At 50.8% G+C, this 22,289-nt stretch overlaps 1 protein-coding gene across 4 annotated transcripts in view; it reads right to left on the bottom strand.

Moving 5' to 3' along the window:
• Positions 1–953: 953 nt before the first annotated feature.
• Positions 954–22,289, bottom strand: part of LOC109290180 (kinesin-like protein KIN-1) — a 42,375-nt gene continuing 21,039 nt past the window's right edge. Inside the window, exons 7-17 of one of the 4 annotated variants that reach the window (XM_019506585.1) lie at positions 14,079–14,161; positions 13,378–13,515; positions 11,882–11,995; positions 10,743–10,873; positions 9,664–9,881; positions 8,957–9,034; positions 8,331–8,448; positions 7,718–7,881; positions 4,602–4,751; positions 2,760–2,927; positions 954–1,849 (exon numbers count right to left, since the gene is read on the bottom strand). In XM_019506585.1, coding sequence (XP_019362130.1) covers positions 1,676–1,849; positions 2,760–2,927; positions 4,602–4,751; positions 7,718–7,881; positions 8,331–8,448; positions 8,957–9,034; positions 9,664–9,881; positions 10,743–10,873; positions 11,882–11,995; positions 13,378–13,515; positions 14,079–14,161 — 1,536 coding nt within the window. In that variant the 3' untranslated portion in view covers positions 954–1,675. Of the gene's footprint in view, positions 1,850–2,481; positions 2,928–3,730; positions 4,065–4,601; positions 4,752–7,717; positions 7,882–8,330; positions 8,449–8,956; positions 9,035–9,663; positions 9,882–10,742; positions 10,874–11,881; positions 11,996–13,377; positions 13,516–14,078; positions 14,162–22,289 lie in introns of those variants that run through there. The other 3 variants (XM_019506584.1, XM_019506587.1, XM_019506586.1) reach the window with 3 other exon arrangements.

The raw sequence follows: 22,289 nt of genomic DNA, 5'->3' as shown, positions 1-22,289 counted from the left end.
CTATGTGCTGCTGGGGGCAGGAGGAGGCCGGCTGGGTCTGCACCGGCCGGGCTCTCCCGTCCCCAGCAGCACATGAGAAGCAGCCCCCTTGGGGCCTTGTGCGCGGGCGGCTGGGTCCGGAGAGCAGCAGCGCCTGGGGAGAGTGGCCGGGAAAGCAAGCGCCGCCTTGCTGTGGGGCAGGGCAGGGCAGCGGGGCTTGCCTGAAGTGGGCGAGTGAGGAGGCAGGCGCGGGGCGGCACTACCAGCGGCCGCTGCTTGGCCTCCCGCGCGGGGCCGCTCCGGCAGCGCAGGGCACGGGCTCGTGTCAGGGCTGGGAGGCGGGAGCACAGGCGCTCCCGGACGCGCATCCTCCCTGCCAGCGACCGGATGCAGACCCCCATCCTCAGCCCTGCAGGCTACGTTAGCAGGACCTGAACCGCGGGACGTAGAGCGCCTCTGGGCCGGGGTCCTCCCGCCCAGCCCGGCTTTGGCAGCTGCGCGCCCCGCAGCTGGCCCCGAGGCGCCCCCAGCTCCGCGCAGGAACTTACCCGGTGCCTTCGTCCGCCACGTGTGCGGGCAGGGCGCAGGCCATGCTGCAGCTCCCCCGGCCACACGCCGGGGCAAGGGGTGGAGCCAAAGGAGAAATTGCAGGCGCTGTCCCCAGCTTATCCTGTCGGGCGCAGCTGGGGCAGCCCTTGGGACAGCGGCGGCAGGACCCAGCTCACGTGATGAGCTTGGCCCTGGGGGTGGGTAAGCAGCTCCCCTCCCTTCGCTGCCGGCTGGGGCCCGCGGGCTGGCCGGGCCCGACTCGCCGCCGCCGTGGAGCGCGGAGCAGGCGCCAGGACTCCTCGCCTGTCCTGAGCGAGGGACCTCAGGCCAGATAAAATGGCTTGGGAGGCTGCATGGCGGCCCACGGGCCGTATGTTGGACAGGCCTGGTCTAGAGTGTGGAGTCCCCAAGCTCTGAGGCTCTGCGACCCCTGAACATCAGCTTCTTCAGATGCTTAGCGCTGGCCCAGAAGGATCATGGCCTCTGCTTCTGACCCTTACTGGAGGATAAAGCTCCTCAGCTCCAGAGCAGGCACTGATTGGCATAGCTGCCTCTGCTCCCTGACCTGCAAACAGGAATGGGGGAGCTGCTTCTCTTTGCTGCTGCTGTGGAGTATGTCTTCACAGTATGAGCAGGGATTGCACTGGTGGCAGCTGCTGCAGGTTGCAAGCTCTACAGCAGGTCCAGGCCCTTGTACACTCTTGTCCTAATGCTGGGGGAAGGACTCTATCACACCCATGTTCTGGAAGCTAATGGCAGCTGTAGCTTTACAGACTATCTATGGCTTTAGTCCCCCAGCCTTCCATGTGTGGCCAGTGCAGTGTTTCACTAGAAATTCATGCACCTGCTGCCTGCTCTGTCTATAACTCCCAGGGCTCATGTGCCATTAGCCCCCCACTCAGCAAGTGCAGGGAGAACATCCTGGCTACATGGTGTTAAATCTGATGAAGAGCCATAGTATCTGCATGGGGCTCTTGGAGAGGCTGTGTCCAGAGCACTGGCTGCATGACCAGTACCTCTTCCGTGCAATGCCAGGCACTCAGCCCCACCCTCTCCCTGCTTGCTGATGGCCTTCAATGCCCCATCCCCTTTAGGCAGAGAGCTCCTGCACTCAATAGCAGGCTGGTGCTCTGGCCTCGCTAGAGTCTCAGTCTGTCTGTGTGGCTCTGGTGGTGTAGTGCAGCTGGTTGTGTGCCCGAAGCTGCTGGTTTTGGGCAGAGAGGTGGATTGCATCCTGCAGGCATTCCCTCAGCAGTTTCCGGTACCGTTGATCCAGAGCATCTGTACGCTCCTCGGAGAGGTTTCGATAGGCCCGAAACACCTGCAGAGAGACCCAATGGGGCCCTTTACCATACTGCAACTCAGACCTGCTGTTCAGCTACAAACCAGCAAAGGGCAGCAGCACTGAGGGTCCTTTGCCAGGCATGAGCTGCAGTTGACATGATTTTGGGGTACAATGTGCCTTGCAAACATTTTGTGTTCCTATTCAGAACAGCACTCAGCCTGGTCCAGTCCTTGAGAGGAGCAATGTCAAGGGAGCTATTGCCCAGGTGGAAGTGACTGAGGTCTGTCTGGTCTAGGTTGTCCCCAGATTACCAGGAATGGCTGCTTTCCCTGCTCCAGCAGCACTGGCTGGTGACTGGGGGAGGTTTGGCTTGAAGTCCTGTTTAAGGGCCAGGAAGGGGATGGTGCTGCTGTTCATTGGTGTTGCTGGTACAGGCATCACAAGAGCATCCCATGGTCTCCTGTATGGCAGCACTGCCAGCCCCTTGCTCTGCCTCTGGTGCTAGCTCCTTCCCACTGCAGCTGCTTTCAGATCTTCAAGCTGATTACTTTATTAACAATGAAAGCTTGCACCATGCCAGCTGACTCACCTCTTCACACTGCTGCAAGAGCCTGTAAGAACAGATCCCAGGGGACGATAAGCTGGGCCCAGCTGCCTGGGACCTGATAACTTCTGTCTGCTCACCAACCTGCGCCATGTGCCCTCACTCTACCCAGAGGGGCTGCTGTCTCTCATAATCCATCCATGCACCTCAGGCCTTGGCTTGTCACCATGGGGGAGCTGGCAGTAAGAGCTGATTTGGTGAGAGGGATAGGTTTCCATCTGAAGCCAGCTGCTGTGAGCCCCAATTCCTGACCTTCCCACTCCCCCCACCCCTTCTCCCCCTCAGGTATGTAACACCTGGTGTCTGGGCACATGGCCAATGGCAGCTTAACCCTTTGGTGACCTGCAGGGTGTGCTGTTTCTGAGCCTCCACTTCCCATCTGTGCTGCTGGTACAGCGCCTCCAGGTCCTTCTCTGCTTCAGCTTGTTCCTGCCGCAGTGCTTCTAGTTGCAGTGCCAGTATGGCCTTTTCCTTCTGCATACTCAGAGCTTCCTGCTCAGAGGGAGGGAGCTGGAGCCAAAGGGAATACATCTGTCAGTCACCTTCCCAGCAGGGGAGGAGGCCCCCTCCCAACACCACCTGGACAGCACATGCAGTGTGAACCTGCTGCCTCAGCCCTGTGTCTAGTCATTGCCTGGCTGTGCTACCTGGTTACATGGTCCATCAGGCCTTATTGCTAATAAGTGCAGAGGTCTAAACAAGGGGCAACTGTTTGTCCAGCCATCTGTCTAAAAGGTAAAAGATATAAGAAGTGCCATACTGGGGCAGACCAGTGGGCTGTCTAGCCCAGTAGCCCATCTCCAACAGTGGCAGGAGTAGATACTATAGATCTACTAGTCTATAGTACTGTAGACTATATACTACAGTATACAGAGTCTATAGTCTACTCTGTATACTGTACAGAGCATTGAGCCAGATATAGAGATGCCAGAGGAAACATCTCTAATCCTTATGTTTGATAGCCATTAATAGACTCTCATCCATGAATTTATCTAGTCCCTTTTTGAACTTGGCTGTGCTGCCACCTCCTGTGGTAATGAATTCCATAAGTTAATTATGTGTTGCATAAAAAAGTACTTTTTCTTGTCACCTACTAATTTCAGAGGGTGCACCCTAGTTCCAAGTACTCTGGGACTTGGTGAACAGTTCCCTGTTCACTTGGTCCACACCCTTCATGATTTTATAGGCCACTATCATATGCCCCCCTCAGCCTTCTGCTTTCCAAACTGAGGAGTCCTAGCCTTTATAGCGTTCCATACCCCTGATCATCTTAGGTGCCCTTTTTTGTACTTTGTCTAATTCTACTACATCCAAGGACTTGTAAAATGGCAGAATGACATTTTCTATTTTGTTTTCAGTTCCTTTAGCGATGCCCAGCATTTTACGAGCTTTTTTGGTAACCACTGTACATTGAGCTGACATTTTTAGAGAGCTATCTACAGTGACTCCAAAGTCCTTTTCCTCAGCTATACTGGGTTCTGAATTCAGCTGTCCAGCCATGTAGACCTCTGCAACACCCAGGTACTGCATCTTCCTTGCAGACGTGGTTTGGGGAAGACTGCTCTGCTGGACTCTTGCTCTGGCCTTTTTCCATGTTCTCTTGTGTTCACTTCCTGTACTGCCCAGCAGTGAAAGGTGCTAACCAATCTGGCAGAGGAGGCCACTATGTTTGAAGTGACACATGCAGAGCATGTGGGAGGGAAAGGGTTTAGGCAGCGGTGGCCTGCTGGGAAGGGATGCTTCAAACCACAAAGGCTGCTCCACAAACTGCCTGCTCTTCCCCACCTCAGTCCCATCCTTCCAGAAGCACTTTCAGGTGTCTCTCATTAATACTGCTTCTTTGTCTGTCCTTCCCAAGGACTTATCCCATCTGCCCATGCCCCCCAGCCCCAAGCCTCCATTTCCTCCTAGTTTCCTTGGAGTCTGCTGTCCCCTGAGCACAGTTTCTGATTTGGAGACAGAGGGGCCCATAGTTTTGCTTCTCAGTTTCCCAGTTTATGAAGTACCAGGAGGGGCAGAGTTCCTTGGTATTATTTCAGAGCTCTCAGAAACAGTGTCCCAGCCTCAGCTAATCACAGACTACTACCCCTCCACAAATTGCTGTCCCAACCCTGCTTGCTCCCTTGGTCACTGCTCTTGGCTTCTTGCCTTATCACCAGGGGCTAGGGTTCACTCTCCACTCACCTCCTGCTTTCCTGCTAGCTCCCCCTCCAGTTTTAAGCGTTCCTGCCGGATGAGAGACCAATGCTGTTGCTGTAGACATTGCCTCCTGGCCTTGGCCAGGGAGAACTGCAGCTCCAGGGCTGGGCCATGTTGAGAGGACCAGCTCCTCACCTAGCAGAGAAGAGAGGAGAGAAGGATCCCAGTGCCCCAGCATAGTGGTACAGAGGCAGGGCCAGCTGGGCAGCCCAGTGCCCCTTCCTGTTGACATTGGTTCTGCTTGGATTTGGGGGGTGGGCTACTCTGAGCACCGGGGCAGAAAGGAGGGGACATCCTCCAAATGACCTTCCCTTTCCTCTCACACAGAGCAAAGAGGTCCTGAGTCACTGAAAGAGTACAAGGCTGCCATATAGTAGATGGAGCCAGATACAGGCAAGATGCCAAGTAGAGCAAGAAAAAAGCAATGCAGCTTGGGCAAGTGTTGGCCTCTGGGACATGTATGATTCCTGGCTGATACAGCATGGTAGCATGTGCTCCAGGGGTTGTGCATGCTGAACAGGTACCATATGGTGTGACCACAATGCAGGAAGCTAAAAGCCCTGGAACCACTACAATGCACAGCTCTCTGGGAAGTTCACAACATTGGGACTGTCAGATGGTGCATGCATCTGAGGTATTGAAGAGCCAAGTGGTCTTTCTCCAGGGTCTGGGAGTTTCCACTTCCCTCACTGGACATGCCCTCATGGAGTTATCTTTGTTGGGGCAGGAAGCCTCAGCTGGGTTCAGGCAGATGTCCTGCTTCCCTCTATTCCCTACCCAATAGCAGATTTCCCCAGGATTCTCCAGCCTTCATGTGGAGAGCTCACATGCAGAAACTGTAATCAGGATCTCCCCCTACACAATAACACAGAAGCTTGAACCTGGGGAAGCATCTGGCTGCTTGGTAGTGTATGCATTGCCTGCAGGGCAGTTACAACCCCAATCACTTGCAGTAGGAGGTTCTAGGGCAAGAAGATGCTTGTAGTTGGGAAAGGGAGCTCAGTTACTGCAGTCCATACGTCTGCCAGCAGAAGGTGCTCTACAGGGAGGTGTAAGAGCATTGGCTGGTGCAGCTAGCTCCTGGCTGAGGAAAGCTGGGTCCCTTTGGGAGATCACAGTTAGCCCTGTGTACTGGGGTGCACAGACGGGAACACTTGCACAGCTCTGGCAGGATGTGGGATGAGATGCAGGGAACTGAGGGCTAGAGCCACAAAAGGACTTTAGCACTGCAATACCTTCCTTTTAAGTGTCCTGCAGCTTAGTGGAATCCAGTGCTTCAAGTTAGGGGCCCAGGATCCTGCTAAAATGCAGAGGGAGAGCTGGATACCTCAAAATGGGACCCCAAACACAGCTACTATGTGTGGGCAGTTGTGTAAAACAGCTGATAAAAAACGCTCAGAAAGTCAGATGTCCACCTGCACCAGAAAGAAATGCATGTTTCTCTTGGGGGCTTTCACATAAGCCCTTCCCTGGTACTAGGCACCTAATCCAGCCCTTGCTTACAGATGGAGGACAGAACAGGTGCTGCCCTCCTCTTTCTCAATTGCTCAGTGGACAGGGCACTCACCAAGCTGAATGAGGGACTGAAAGATCCAGAGGTTGGATTTGGGCTCTTAATGTGACAGTGAATCACCTAATTCCCTGTGTGAAACTGGTACCTAGTCCTCAGCTCTCATTATGGCAGAAGAAGAATAATGAATTATCACAAAAGCAGCTCCCAGTCACTTGGAAAGGTCACTCCAAGAAGAACAGCTGTGGGGTCAGTTTCCTCCCAAGGCAGCAGCAAGACTGAGCACAATTAGCAGTTCTGCTCACAGCTGAGGCTCTGGTCAGTCTGACTGAGGTCTGGGCAGGTACAGGAAGCAGCAGCTTAGGCAGGCTTCAGCTCATTGGAAATATGCAGGACTGGGGCTTCCAAGTGACACATGACACCTGCACTATTGAAGACCTCAGTGGCTTTTCCCCAGGGTCAAAGGGTAAGTCCCTGTAATGGGGCTCATCTCCCTTGCCTCACAAATTCCCCTGACTTCCCTTTTGGGCTTACTGATTTTTGTAACTTCTTGGGCCTTGCTCTATGCTCATGTACAAAGGGGTAGAAAGGGAATAACAGCCTGGAAGGAACAGCCTTACAATGGTGTGATACTGGTGCATGTATGGAGACAACCAGACTCCATGTGCCCAAAATGTGGCCATGCCTGCCTGGAAAATTGCCACATTGCACTCCAGAGGTGGCTGCATTTCAGATGTGGTATCTGCAGAGTATGAGCTGCAGGTCCCTGGGGTACCTTCAGAGTAAAATGCAGTGGATTATAGGGAATATTGTAGCTTATTTACTGTGCATTACTAGAGGAGTTGTGACAGAAGTGGAGCTGCTCTGAAATAATTTATGAGGCCTTTACCTGATTACAGGGACATTTGCAATCTGAACATGTTGCCTTCATTTTAGTCATTTTAATAAGAGGCTATAAGAAAAACAACTGTTGGAGCAATTTAAGATGAGAAGTGACTTTTTAGACACGTAAGGACAATTAAAAGAGGGCCCCAGGCTGAGAAAAAGGCCAGGGGCTCAAACAATCTAAAGAACAAACATTTTAAAGGTCTCTTTCCCCAGGGGGTGGGAATTGTCAGATAACCATTCAGGACAAGAGGCAAAGCTCACCTGGGTGTCTGCTGAGCTCTTGTCAAGCAGGTAATGGGGATCCTTTAGGAAAGATGGAAAGGCCTGGAGACTGCTGTGTTCAAAATTCTTTTTCCTTTCCTGCTTTGTCCCTTCTGCCACACTGATGTGGTGGGTATATGACAAAGACTGCCTGGTTACTGTCTACACTGCTGGTTACAGAATCACAAAGGCAGGAGGGCAAAGCTAGGCCCAGCTGGCCTGAGAGGTAAGCAGGATGAATAAGCTGAACCAAGGACCTGGTTAATTGTGAAACTCAACCTGTGGAGATGTCAAGGCTCCCAGCTGACACCTGCCTCAGGATGAGCTGGAAGGGGGCACAGGTGCCGCTAGCCCTGCAACTGTGACAAAAATATTGCCTAGGTGGGGAGACAGCCTACTGCAGTCTGCAATCCCTTCCCTGCCCACTCTGTGCCTCACTTACCACATCGGCTGGGCCTGCTGCACAAGTTGGTGCCTTTGCTCTACTCCTTGCCCCTTGTGAAGGCTGATCCTCTGTCACCTGCTCCACCCTCAGGGAGAGTTGGCCAAAGGAGTTTGGACTGCTCCCTACAGCTCTGCCTCCTTCAGCAGAAAAGGAAACAAAACCTGCATGAAAGGAATAGGACAGCTGCTGAGGAGGCAGGGCAATGGGTGAAAACAAGGAGCACTTTAACATACAGATGCCCCCCAGGCATCAGACCAGCATGGAGCCAAGCTACCATGTACTAAGCCAGGTCACCACACAGAGCCAAGCTACCAGAAACACAGCCAGGTCACATCGCCTGCCATCAGCAACCACAAAAAGAGTGTTCAAGGCAAGCCTCCTTCCTGGTTCCTTTTCTTTGCCTAAAGAAGCCAAGACCCTGCTGCTTTCTCCTCTGCAGGCCCCGTTTAGGGCACACTAGGTTGCATCCACTATCCTTCCCTCTGGGCTGGTGTGGGGTAAGCTGAGGTAGGGACATTTTCTTGTACTTGAAGAGCTGTCTGCCCCCTCAGGTCAGCCATTGAAGCCCCAGGGCTGAGTAGTAGGAACCAGCCCTGAAATCTTCCCCCACCTTGGACATCTGCCTGTTTGGGGTTGTCTTTGTCCAGAAGCACTTGGCTTTTCAACTCTTCTGTCAGCACCTGGTTCACAAGTTGATCTTCCTGTCCCAGCCACAGTGGTATTGGACCCTGCAGTGTGTAACATGTCCAAAAGGGCACATTAAAGCTAAGTGGAGCCTAGAGCCATACAGCCTTGTACACCCTTGACAGAGCTTTTTCCAGCCTGTGCTCTTCACACACTCCTCTTCTCCTCCACTCCCCAGCCTTCCTCCCAAGTGGGGAAGTACAGCTGTTTCTAGCTCTCCATGGCATGTAGCCATCCCACCATGCACAATTATCAGGGCTGGGTGTGGGCTTCTGTTCCCCGTGGGGCCCAGATCCTGAAGATCCCACCTTGCTGGTGGATAAAGTGCTGGGATGAGCCCCAGAGGTGCCTGGCTGAAGGCCATATAGCATGGCATGCCCAGGATACACCGCATGGCTTGGGTGGGGCAGTAGTGTAGCACTTTATCTGTTTCAATGCCAGCTACTCCTCCAGCTGTGCAGCTGGGGGAGGGTCTTCTCTTTGCCCTGTGCCCTGTAGTACCTCTTTGCCTGTGCAACCCCAGCAGGATTGATAGCTGGATCCAGGGCTCACCTTGGCTCCAGGATTATGGTTCTTGTTTTTTGCCTCTGATGCTGCTTTCTTTTTCTCCCAACTCTGGTTCTTCAGCACCTGGAAGACAGTCCAGGGAGACTTCACTGTGCTTTGAATCCCCCCACTATGAACCAGTGCTGGCCAAGAAAGCCAAGTCACAGTAAAGGCACCATGCACAAAGTCTCCAGCATCTGCTGGACCCTCAGCTCCATGTGGCAAGCTGTGCCCAGCTCCCTGTTTAGCTACAGATGCCCTCTTCCCCAAGGGGCAACACTTGGGGTGCTTACAGGCAGGCTTCTAAGACAAGGGGCTTACTTCTGTCCAGACTTAGACACAGAGCATTACTGCTGCATAACGCAGCAGCATGGTCGCACAAGCCAGATCCGTATATCTGGAGACAGCATTGGGTATGCACACTGCCACCTGGTGCACATGCACATAGCTACGAGCACCCACTGCTTGCAGGCCCGGCTGAGGGGTGCATATCCTTCTGGTGCTATTAATCAATAAGCTGCATTGCTCCCTGGAACAGCATCCCCTACTGAAGTGCTAAGGGACAGATTTTCTCAGAATGCATTGGCACGGTAGCCATGGATGGCAGAGGTGTGGTTGTGAAGAGCACTGGGATACAGATATTGCTGGGTGAGAGTGTCCTAATCTAGGGGCAGCAAAGCCAGCTGGACATGCTGTGTGCCTGGATCTCCCACCTGCAGTTCCCTCAGTGCTCTCTGCAGCTGGCCTATCATGCTGTCCTGTGTGGAGTGGCTGTTCCTGAAGAGGAGCTGGGCCCTCAGTTCTTGGATCTCTGCTCGCCGCCTCGAGGCCACTTTGGCAGGATCCCAGAGGGTTGGTGAGACCTTCTTGGCCAGTCCCCGCACCTGCTCAGCCAGTGAGAAGGCTGACAGGATCTCTTCTGCAGAGGCATCTAAAAGAATGGAGAACATCCAGCCACAAAGGCTACTTGAGTTGGACACAAAGCAATGCACACTTGAGACCACTAGAGGGGACCAGGAGAGAAGGGGCAGGAGCCTACTTGGCTGGATTGCATCATCTGCCTTAGCAAACAGGCATGAAACAACTGTTCAGGCCAGCCATTCAGGGCAGCAGAGATTAGCCACTTTGCTTTGGTGACTGGAGTGATGATCAAGCCCCAAAATAAACCCTCCAGAGAGTGTCTGTTGCCTGCTGGTCTAGACAGCTGCTTTGCAGAGTGAGCGTAGCTGGCAGGTGCTACAGTAAGGCAGTGGGACAGCCCTAAAGGAAGGGGCTGTGTGTGTCCTGCTGAAATCTGACCTAAGGCCAGACACAGGGGGAAGCTTCTGCTGCAGGGCAGAAGGTTCTTGCATCCTGGTTGGGGGATGGGCCTGAGGAAACCAATGCTGGATAAGTGCAGCAGTGAGGTCCTCTTCTTGGGGCAGCACTGGGGGGCCAGGGATCTGGTTCCCTCTGTCTGGAGCAGTGTTGCAGGGGGGAATGGGGAGGGGCAGGTGTTAATCCCACTATGCTCGTCTCTTTCTTTGGTTTCCTGCCTGGCCTGGCTGTAGAATCATACCAGAGCCAACAACATGGCTTCTTTCAGCTCAGCTCAAAGCTTAGCAGAGCACCTGCCTCCAGACTAGCAGGATTCCTGCCTGCAGGGATGTCCCAGATGCCTGCACAGCACCTGATTCAGTCAACTGAGGAACACTACTCTAGGGCTTGCCCAGCACAGAGATTTGGCGTTGGTGCTTCCCAGCAATGCCCCACCCTGCCTGGTGGGGAATGACTGAGCTCGATAGGTGAGGACCTGGCACGGTCAGACACAGCAGCAGGAATGTGAAGCTGTTTCCTTCCAGCGTCTGTTTGAGAATCCTAGGGAGGAACCCAGCTTCAGCTGGCACGTCTCCAGCAGCCAGAGCCTGGAGCAGGGGGGAGAACCTGCAAAGAGACAGGGCATGAAGTGTAACAGAACCAAAGGCAGGGCCAAGAATGGCTTCATGGGGGGGAAGTGGTGAAGAGAAGCAGTAACATCACAATTAGCATTTCAATGGGTGAGACCTGGGGCTCCAGAACAGCCCACCCCAACCTGGCCTAGACCCTGCCTGTGATGGGGCCAGTGCTGGGTGCTCTGAGAAAGGGGAGGACAATGCTCTTGGCATATGGATGTCATCAGTCCATGGGAAATCCCTCCCTGTCCCCCACTGGTGACCTGGCAGGCTCAATACAGCCTTAACCCATAATGGAGAAGCAAGGGGCTGAGGGCCCTGCTGCTGCTTTAGACAGACAGATCATCAGCACCCGCCCTCACTCCAACCATCAGGGACTTTCCCACTTTATGATACAGCAGTAAGTTCCAGTGCCAGCCCTGTGATAAGGCTTTGTCCTTGAGCATCATTTGGTGCACATATTGCCCATTGCAATGTGTCACCCTGGGTGGGCTAGCATGGCTCCAGCTGGGGGCACCTTTGAGCTCATCTGCCCTAGAACTCAGCCTTGCCAGGGTGGCCCCCAGGTCTGGGTGTAGCATTGGGTGGACTTGTGGCTCTCTTGATGATTTTCCCAGGCTGTTTGATGACCCTGGAGCCTTTCCTGGGGTCCCAGTGTCCCCAGCTTTGGTCATCTGTGAGCATCCTATTACCAGGGGATGGAAAGACCATGGGCAGAGCAGTTCTAGTAATACTCTGGCCCAGGAAAGATGTCCCTTAGGCAAGGGAAGAGTCAGGGAAAACAGAGACCCCAATAAAGATATTGGGAATCACAGGGGCAAGCGCCTGGTGAATGTGAGGAAGGAGGGACTTTATCTCCATGGAGTGGGGACAGCAAGACAGCTCTGCATACTGCCAGGACAGTAAAGAGCCAGCAGTCTGGCTGCCAGCAGGCACAGAAGAGCCTGGGGCTCGTCACCTGGAGTAGCAGCTCAGAGCTGTCCCATCTCCTGGTACATACGGCTCTGCACAGGGCCCAGCCTGGCCGGGGAACTCGAAGATCCTGACAGCTGAGCGCTGGTGCCCACAGCCCTCCAGATCCCGCTCCACAGTGATTGTGAACAGGCTGCCACACCTGGGGAAAACAGGAGGCAAGCCATACGAAGAAAGCCTGAGGGACCTGAGACTCTTTAGCCTTAAAAAAAAGAAGGCTGAGAAAGGACTTGGTAGCAGCTTACTGCTACATCAGGTGAATACATCACGGGCTTGGCGAACAACTGTTCATCAGGGCACCCTTGGGGACAACCAGGAGCAATGGCCACAAACTCCTGGAAGACCATTTAAGGTTTAACACTAGGAAAAAACTTCTTTACAGTCAGGGTGTCCAGACTGTGGAATAAGCTCCCTCCAGAGGTGGTGCAATCACTTACCATAGAAATCTTCAAGAGGAGACTGGATGGTCACCTTGCTGGGGTCACCTGACTCAAATTGTCTTTCCTGCCTAGCACAGTGAGGCTGGACACAATGATCTTGCAAGGTCCCTTCCAGCCCTTACAATTTATGAATCTGCTGAGGTCCATGAAAAATCCATTACTGCATCTGCTTATGTAACATGTTGTTGTCTAAGACTCAAAGCTGAGTCACACAAAGCAGCAAGGAGGACAACCCACACATTTTGCATTAATAGTTTTTCAGGGACAGGAGCAGGATGTAAGAGAATTACACTTATGCACCTAAGTCCACTTATACATCCAATCGGTAGGGACCTACTGTTTCACGGTTTCTTGGATTTCACAGAAACTGAAATCCAGGATTGTCCACAAAATCCAACAATCAACAACAACAACAAAACTTAATAAAAATAAATTGCTGGCTCCCCAGGGGGAGCTGGTGGTTCTTGGTGCTGGGAAGGGAAGGAACTGGCTGGTGGGGAGGCATGAAGAGCAGCAGACAAGATGGCAGTGGCTCCCTCCTCCCTCTAGGCTTCTCCACCAATCAGTGCCAAGGGGCAGGAGCTCTCTGCCAATCAGTGCCGAGGGGCACGGCCACTATGATATACCCATGAAATCGGCTCTGCACACCAGGAGCGGGCCATGAAAAACCCTTTGTCTCACCACAGTTTAGGTAGAGCCTTACTAAAAGGTGGAATAGAAGCTGGTCCCTAGTGCTCAGATCTGGCCAGAAACCTCTAACCTTTCCCCTTCCTGGACTCTGAGAAAGACTCTTTTGTCCCATGTCTGATCCTTTTTTTATCCCATTTCTCTCCCTCTCCAGAACCAGCTAAGGCCACAGAGATGGCAGGTGATCATCCTGCACTCTGGGGGCATTGCCCAGCTTTATAGGACTAGGCCTGCTTGGGAGACCTCTCAGGAATATGGAGGGTAGATGGGCTGGTCCCGAGGCATTAACAGAGAGGTGCAGAGTGTGATCTTGTTTCCAGGGCCTGACCCCTCCCTGGGTGAAAACCCGCACCCAGCAATCCCACAGGGGCTACCCTCCCTTTACCCTGATTCTTACACAGAGGGATGTTGGGCCATCTGCAAATGCTGCAAACACCCTGAGGACAGTGCTGTGCCATCTTCATTCCCCCATGAGTAGAAACTAGAAGCAGCTTTAGAGCTGGACACAACAATCTCTGTCACCTCCTCCACCACCCTGAAAGCAGAGAAGTTAAGAGTATGAAGCTTACAAGAGCATGGAGTCATCCCCCAGCTAGTTGGGATGCTTTAGGACATGCCCATAGCCAAGGAGATGTGCCCCACATTTTGGGAAACACTGGCTCACAGCCCCATGTGAATAAGGGAGACTGCAGTGGGATCCTGGCTGGGGATTCCCACAGGGCAACACACCCTCAGGTACTCTGTTCTTGTGCTTCCACCTCCAATTCTGCCAATGACCGCCACTCTGAGCCATGTCCCCTTGCCACTCCCATCATGGGCTCCCCCAATATCTCTGCCAAGGTGCCCCAAGTGCTGCCCTACTAGCCTGGTTCCCACTCTGCCAATGCTTTTTCCTGAGCACAATTGCCAATTGCTGTGATGCCCCAAGACCAGATCCATAAGCCATTCTCAAGGGCAGTGCCTCACTCATAGCTGTGCTGCCAAAGCCATCACCAGTCTGTGTGGCCTCATCCTATCTACTGTCCAGCTCAATGTTGGTGACTGGAACTTTTGTGCTAATGACCTGGAAAGAGCCAGGTTGAGGCATCTGGTACTTACAGACCCAGAGGGGAGACTTCCATCACTTGCAGGGCTCGGTTACTGGGACTGAGCAGGTCATGGGCTTTTCCATCTCCATGGAACTGAAACAAGGACAGTATTAGTAGTAAGCAAGAGCTGCATGGAAAGGAGCAGAGCCAGTGGTGAGCTGTCTGGGTGGGAAATGCTCAGTTCACATCACCATGGGGCAGAGAGCAGGGAGGGGAGCCAAGGGGTAGTACTAACCTGGAAAGCGTTAGTAGTTACCAACAGTGATAACTCTGGGTAAAGCTGATAGGTGTGCTTACCAACCATCATTCAGGCTAACTGGGAGGAACTTTGGACCAGTGTAATTTTCCAGGGAGCAGAACACGGAGTTCAAGTGTTAGTGCTGGGCATTGAAACCATAGTGACTTGGATACTTGGGGAGAAAATCAGAGGAACTTATAGAGACACTAGAAGCTTGGAAAAGGAAGGGGAGTAGCAGCATGCTTCCATCGCAGAGGGGTCTCATTCAACCACATGGCCAACAGAGGAAGAAGGAAGCTAGCTGCATAGAATAGAGAGACTCCAAGGTTGAGAGGAGGCAGGTGGACCTTGGACCCCTCAGAGAACACTGACCTGGGGCCAAAGAATGCTCCTGTGTGAAGAAACTGAAGCAGCAAATGCAGAAAAGTATGTACTGTTTTGTCTAGATCTATATATTTCTTCTGCTAGCTATAGTAAAGAGTGATTGGTTTGCTTCAGCTATCATTTGAAACTATTTCAAGGACACCAGAATTCCTCAAGAAACTAGGGTCCATTGATAAGCTTCCAGCATACACCATATTAGCTACTATGGACATCACATCGCTGTGCACAAACATCCCCCATGAGGACAGATTACAATCCACAAGGGACATTATCCCCAATGCCAGCACCACTTGTGTTACCATCACAGTCTCCCACTTCATCTGGACACACAACTATGTCAGATTTGGAAATTCACTATACCTATAAATGAATGGCACTGCCACACATGACCCACCGATATGCCAGTATATTTATAACAAATGTTGAAGTCTTGCTTCCTCTGCAGCTGCCCTCTCATTGCCCTGTTATACTTGAGGTACCTCAATGATATCTTCATCATGTGGACACACAGGAAGGAATCTCTAAAACAGTGGTTCTGAACCCTTTTAGACTCAAGGCACCCCCCATTAGACTCCAGGCACCCTTGGAAAAACTCTTCACTTTCATTTTTTTTTACTATGGAAAAATAATAGAGCAATTCTTCTGTGGCAAAAAAACTCAGAAAGACCACAGCAGGCGTTGACCCCCCACCCCAACCTCCCAGGGGAGCAAGGCTCCATGGCACAATATTAGACCAGCCCTTTGATACCCAGCAAAACAGAAAATATATGAATTAATCACACAGCAAACTTTACTAAACTTCTAAGAGCTATATGGCTAGCTTTAAAATGAGAAAATATAGATCATGCGTTACATGAATGTATCTAGATACACTCTATTCCCAATTACACTTAACAGAAATAAGCTGTCTTACAATTTATGGCCAACACTTTATGAAGATTAAATGTTCTGGACCTGGCTAATCTTCCAAGAAGTATTTCACTCCAGGGGACTTAGTTTTACTTTTCTCACACTATTTTGCTTAACATAACTAATACTAATTTAACAGTCTTTAAGACCTGCTAAAACCACACACTATGGATAGCAGACCAACTTCACATAGCCCAGAATGTTTTTGACATGATAGATTCCTGTTTGAAATCTCTAGGTTTATCTTGTGAATCATGCATAGATGTTTGCTCACCTAACAGTGTTAATATTGAACAGCATCCTGCAGGACCCCTTAAAATGATCTTATGGCACTCTAGGGTGCTATGAGAGTCAATTCTAGAAAAATCCCACCAGGGCTTAAACATTTTCCACTCCTCTATCAAATTGACTCTTTAATACTTCACCCAGTAACTTTATTTCTTGGACTTCACTGTGAAGCTTTGTAGTGTCCACATTGTATTGGAAACCAACTGAATGCTACAGCTATCTGCATGCTGCTAGCTTTCATCCTCAGTCCACCACTAAATCCACAGTTCACAGCCAAGCTCTATGTTACAGCTAGAGCTGCTCTGATCCCACTGACCAGGATGCACACCTTAGGGATTCGGAGCAGAGCTTCCTACATTTACAATACAGTCACAAAACCATAGCCACTCAAATCAGCCTAGTCAGACTCAGACCTTGTTCCAGCCTGCTACAATACCAACCCCAAGACAAAGACAACAGAATCCCTCTGGTCATCATCACTTACAGCTCCCAGCTTGAACACCTTTGACACATCATTAATGACTTCCAGTCTCTCCTAGAAAATGACCATCATTTCAAGGTAGATTTGAGGGACAAGCCTGTCCTGCTTTACAGGCAGTTCCTAAATTTAAATGACATCTCTCCAGCAACAGACTACCTGACTTTAACTGTCTCTGAGCCATCAGGTCTTGCTACAGACCCAGATGCCAGCTCTGCCCCCTCAACAACATAGACTACATCACCAATGGAAAAAACACACAAAAATATAACATCTGGGGTTCATTCACCTGCTCTTCCACCAATGTCATATATGCCATCACCTGCTAATAGTGCCCCTCTGCTGACTACATTGGCCAGATGGGGAAATCCCTATGTGAAACAGTGAATGGACACTGATTTGACATCAAAATCAGAAACACACAAAAGCCTCTCCAGTCTCCCTGGACACTCCATCACTGACCTCAGACAAGCCATTGTTAAACAATACAACCTCACCTTGGCAGGAAGAACCCCCAGCATACTTACAGGCTTGGCAGTGCTACGCTAACTAGCAACATGACCAAAAGGGACTTGGGGGGTCTTGATTGACCACAAGATGAATATGAGCCACCAATGTGATGTGGTGGCAGGCAAAGCTAACCAAACTCTGGTGTGTATCCACCGATGCATCTCAAGCAAAACCAGGAAAGTCACCCTACTGCTTTACTTGGCCCTGGTGAGACTGCAGCTGGAATACTGTGTCCAGTATTGGGCCCCCCACTTCAGGAAGGGTGTGGAGAAGCTTGAAAGAGTCCAGAGGAGAGCCACTCATATGATCCAAGGCCTGGAGAGAAGGCCGTATGAGGAGAGGCTGAGGGGCTTAGGACTCTTCAGTCTGGAGAAGAGAAGGCTCAGAGAGGGACTTGGTGGCATCTTACAACTTCATAAGAGGGGTACATCAAGACTTGGGAAAACATCTGTTCACCAGAGCTCCCCAAGGGGTAACAAGCTCCAATGGCCATAAACTCCTGGAAGGCCAATTTAGACTGGATATAAGAAAAAAGTTCTTTACGGTACGTGTGTACAGGGTCTGGAACAAACTCCCCCCTGAGGTGGTGCAAGCACCTACTCTGGACTCCTTCAAAAAAAAGCACCTGGATTTATTTCTTGCTTGGGTCACTTGAGCCCAGCTGACTTCCCACTTATGGCAGGGGGCTGGACCCGATGATCTCATGAGGTCTCTTCAGGCCCCTAATGTCTATGAAATCTATTTAAAAACTAACTTAAATGTGCAGTTGCAGAACAAGAAATCATCCATAGACTTGACTGTGTTAAACATGATCTTGACGGAGACTCTGGGTTCTTCTTCTATTACCTGGATTAGATTTTAACTCCAGCTACGTTTCTGGTGTCCCCTTATGTGTTAAATGCCCTGTTTATCTCCATTGACCTTTTCAACCCACTTTTTGCTCATCTCAGCAGTGCCTCCTCCCCTGTCCCTTTCCTTTATATTTAAATTCCTCTCCCTTTTAAACCCTTTCTTTCTAAGTCCATTCATAGTATCTGACAAAAAGAAGCTGTCCCTGAATAAAGCTCATGCCTCTCTGAACCAGTTAGTCTCTAACTGCCACCATCCCCAGCCTTCTCTTCAACAATCATGTCCCTAAAGCAGGGGCGGGCAATTATTTTGGGCGGAGGGCCGCTTACTGAGTTTTGGCAAGCCATTGAGGGCCACATGACAGGAAGCCAGGGGCAGATAAATATTAATTTTCTAAATTTTTTAGGGCCCCGCAGGCCGGATAGAATGGCCTGGTGGGCCACATCTGGCCCACAGGCCGCATTTTACCTGCCCCTGCCCTAAAGGGATGAATTTTAAATGAAGAGTGCCCACAAAGGGGAGCTCTGGGAAAAGGTGTGTTTAAGACTGCTGGGATGTTGTTCTCATTTGCTAAAAGACAGGGCAGGGTGGCACTTTAGGATGTTTATACACAAGTGTAAAGGCTGCTCCAACACACTCAGCCTCCTGAGTTTGGTGTATCAGTGTCCCCGTGCTTAAAAATAGCAGTAGGGGCACTTGAACAAGCTTTTCAAATGAGCTTTAGTTCGAGCGCCCCCACCATTTTTAAGCATGAGGACGCTGACACACAAGACGTGGAAGCCCTTTAATTACAGAGGTTCTTAGAGCCACCTAATTAAAGCACCACCCCCGCTCCACCTCCGGAGCATGTATAGAAGTGCCCTTAGAGACTAGCTGGCTCAGAAAGGCATGAGCTTTCATCATCTACAGCCTCTCTCATCAGAAACTAGAAGGACGGGTGTCCGAGAGGTCAAGAAAGGAGCTGCTAGCTTAGGAAGTGTCCAGCTGGGAGTGGTCTACTCAGCTGGGTGGCAAGGAGCTATCAAGCAGCTTAACTGGAAGCATGGCTGGGTCTCCATGGGGGACATGTAGAAATGGGAAAAGGAACTTGGGAATTCAATTAGCAGTATAAGCCTGGTTCTGGCCAGGCCCAGGCAATGTCACAGTGTCACCACAAGTGTTGGGGGCTGGCATAGAGGAGTGGTGTAGAGGACTGGCACAGAGAAGAGGAAGTGTGGGCCGTGGCTGGAGGTGTTTCTCCAGAGGGTACATGAAAGGCCCTCAAAATTTCCCATAGGTGTGAGTGGTCTTAGAAATACTAAAAGAATTGGACATATCTGGGACCCATTGAAATCTGTGATATCCGTAAGCTTGGGACCAGGCCTTTGGGAGAGGTGGGGACTATACTGGTATGTGGGATTCCTGGCTAGATATATTCTTTCCCATTAAAAAAAAAAATCATCTCACTAAAACTGACCCTGGTTTAACTGTCCAGAGCTCCTGCTGCTACTCCTCTGTGAGCTTTCCTATCCCCCTAATAGTGGCTATAGGAAACAGGATTTTTTCTCTTAGGAAACCAAAGGCCTCCATTTCTTAACAGCAGCTAATTCATGGGCCTTACATGCCAACATCTAAACTGCTGGCCCCCATCTTTGGCCTGCACTAGAGAAAATAAGAAGTCACCCCTGAGTGCAAACACCTGAATGTCCATTTCTTTAAACAGCCAGGTGGTCCTTGTGACTGAATGGAAGGACCATCATGGCTGGACCTGTGAGAACTGGGGACATGGCCCTGCGCAGGACTCAACCTGTGGCCAGTCACTGGACAAGGCCTCCCCGTGGGTGCCAGTATTCACCTGCACAGAGCCAATCAAGATTCCTTCTTGTAAAGAGCCCTCTCAGAGGCAGGTGGGCATTTCCTAATAGGTATGTTTATCATGTGGGTTTGATATTTATATACACAGGGGTTCAGCAGCTTGCTTCTCACCTGATGGGATGGTTACAGAGGGGCCTATGCTCCTAACAAGATTCTAATGCTGCTTGCCCCGTATGTATGACAGGTGACTTCCCTAGTTGACAGTAGAAGACTTTGCCCTCTCTCCTCAGGCCCAACCAGTCAAGCAGTTGCCCAAGCTTAGCTCTGGCTCAAGCGTGCTCCATCCCAGGGCCCTCCAGTCCTCTACTTTTTTTTTCTTCGTCTCCTTTTTTATTTTAAGTTATAGGTCTCACGAGATGGTGAGATCAAGCCCAAAGGAAGGTTCTCATGGCAACAGGGTTTCACCCAGGATCAGCAGATTTATGGGCCTGATCCTGCTGCCACTGAGGTCATTGGTAACAGGTCCCACTCTGGGCTGCACTGCAGCCCCAGTGAGCTCACTGCCATCTGGGGGAGGCACTTTCTCATATCCAGCTTCACTGGCAATTCTGAGCCAGGCAAGCAAGAGTGAGGGGAGCAAAGAGACCTGCCTTGCCTGCTCACCCATCTGCTGGCCCCACAGCACCAAGAAGTGTCTTTGGGGCTGCTTGTATTCCCCAGTGGGAAAAGTTGATTCTTTTTGACTCCGTACACCACCAGGACCCAAGGAACAGGAGCAGTGTATTTAATCACTAACCAGGCTATTCAACACAGGATCTAATTCTTACCTGCCCTGAGGTCATTTACATCCATGCAAAAGTAGTAAAAAATTGGTTTAAAATGTTTCCATTCTGATTACGCCTGCTTTGCACAACTGTCACTGGCAGCACAAGCAGAAAGGCAGGGGAAACGGGCTTTTCACTGTGAACACCAAAAGCCAGACTGGCAGCATGCAGCACAGAGGTGATCAGGCAAAATCAGAGAATCAGAACTGGAAGCAGGGTTGCTAACCCAAGCCATTTTTTTTTTACTGACAATCTGCAGACTTTTTTTTACTGACAACCAACTTTTTTACTGGCGTATGTTTTTACTGACGGGTGTTTTATATAATGTAAATGTAACTCCTTTGCCGGGCCCTGAACAGGGCTGGGTTCAAATTTAGAGGTTTAACACCAACCACAGTAAAAAGTTCTCAGTTTATCTATAATAAAAATGGTCTTGTTTTGGCAACCATGCTTGATTGCAGCAATGACTTTACACTGTGCTGCCCCCACCCCAGGGGTTCTCTACTTACCCCTATACCCTAATGCCCCCTACTATACCCTGAACTATTCTGTTTCCCCACCCCAACTCAGCCCCACCAGCCCCACCCCCATCCCAGCAGTAGGGGCCTCCCTATTGCCTGCCTACCTGTGACCCAAGACAGGATGCAGGAGCAGCAGCAGCAGTAGCACATGGCTGGGGGATGGGGGAGAAGGCTAAGTGGGCTACAAAGCTCTGAGAAAATGCTCACTGCAGGGTGCTGTGCTCCTCATCAGATACCAGGTAGCAATGATGTGCTATGTTTGTCCTTCAATATCCAGCCTTGTTCATAAACCTCCCCATTGCTTAGTTAACTACTTAGGGAATATTCCATTATTTGTATAGACTTTACAGACAGGCATTTTTAACCTGTTTTTGTATTGACTGTTTGTAAATTTATGGACAGTTGGCAACCCTGAAAGGGACCTTGGGAGAACAGCTAGTCCAACCACTTGTTCTCCAGGACCTAATATCCAATCTAAACTTCCCTTGTTGTGATTTCTTGTCTTGTCCCCTGCAGACACTGAGAACAGTCCATCTCTGTCCTTTTTATAGCTAGCCAGAAGACTACTAGCAAACCCCGCCCCCTCAGTTTTTTTCTTCTCCAAACTAAATAATTGAAGTTCTTTTAACTTTTCCTCAATGTTATGTTTTCTAAACCTCCAATCATCTTTGTTTTTCTCATCTGGACTCGTTCCAATTTGTCTACAGTTTCTTGAAGTGAGGTGTCCCAAACTAGACACAGTTCTCCAGGTGAGGCCTCAGCAGTGCTGAGGAAAGTAGAAGAATCACTTTCTGTGACTTGCATGCCCTCCTCTTGTTAATACAGCCTAGTATGCTATTGACTTTTTTTTGCAACAACATATACACTCTTGGCTCATATGCAGCTTTTGATCCACTTTAACCCCAGGGCCCTTTCAGCAGGGCTACAGACTACCTTGTTGTTCCCCACATTGTATTTGTGCATTTGGCTGTAACTTCCTACACACAGGCTTAGGAAAGAAACAGAAAAATGAGGAGGAAGGAAAAGCCACTCTGGTTGCCATACAGAACCAGAAGCGGGAACTTAGGTGGGGTGGGGGGCATGCTTCTGCACACAATAAACCCCAGACCATTGTCTTGGGGTAGTCCTCATGCTTTCTGACTCTTTAGTGCCTTTGCCTGGATCCTCCTGTCTCCAACATTGACATTTAATACACTGGCTCTGGGGGACAGGCATTCCCATGCCCTATACATGAGGAATCACAATGGGGCCAAGATCACAGCTGTGCTAGCCAGGTAAGCAATGGTGAAGAGAAGAGGACGTCAACCCAGAGACGCTGGTAGCAAGGAGGAAGATTGCCCAGCTGAAGGCAAGAGAGGGGGAGCCAAGGGCCCTGACACAGCAGGTAGGAAGCTCTAACCAGGGGAGATGGGCATCTCCCAGGGAT

The sequence above is a fragment of the Gavialis gangeticus genome, unplaced genomic scaffold (genome assembly GCF_001723915.1).
Source record: "Gavialis gangeticus isolate Ggan-Ray unplaced genomic scaffold, GavGan_comp1, whole genome shotgun sequence".
NCBI lineage: Eukaryota > Metazoa > Chordata > Crocodylia > Gavialidae > Gavialis > Gavialis gangeticus.
Note: the sequence above shows the minus strand (reverse complement) of the source record. Positions and strands in the feature narration are given on the sequence as shown.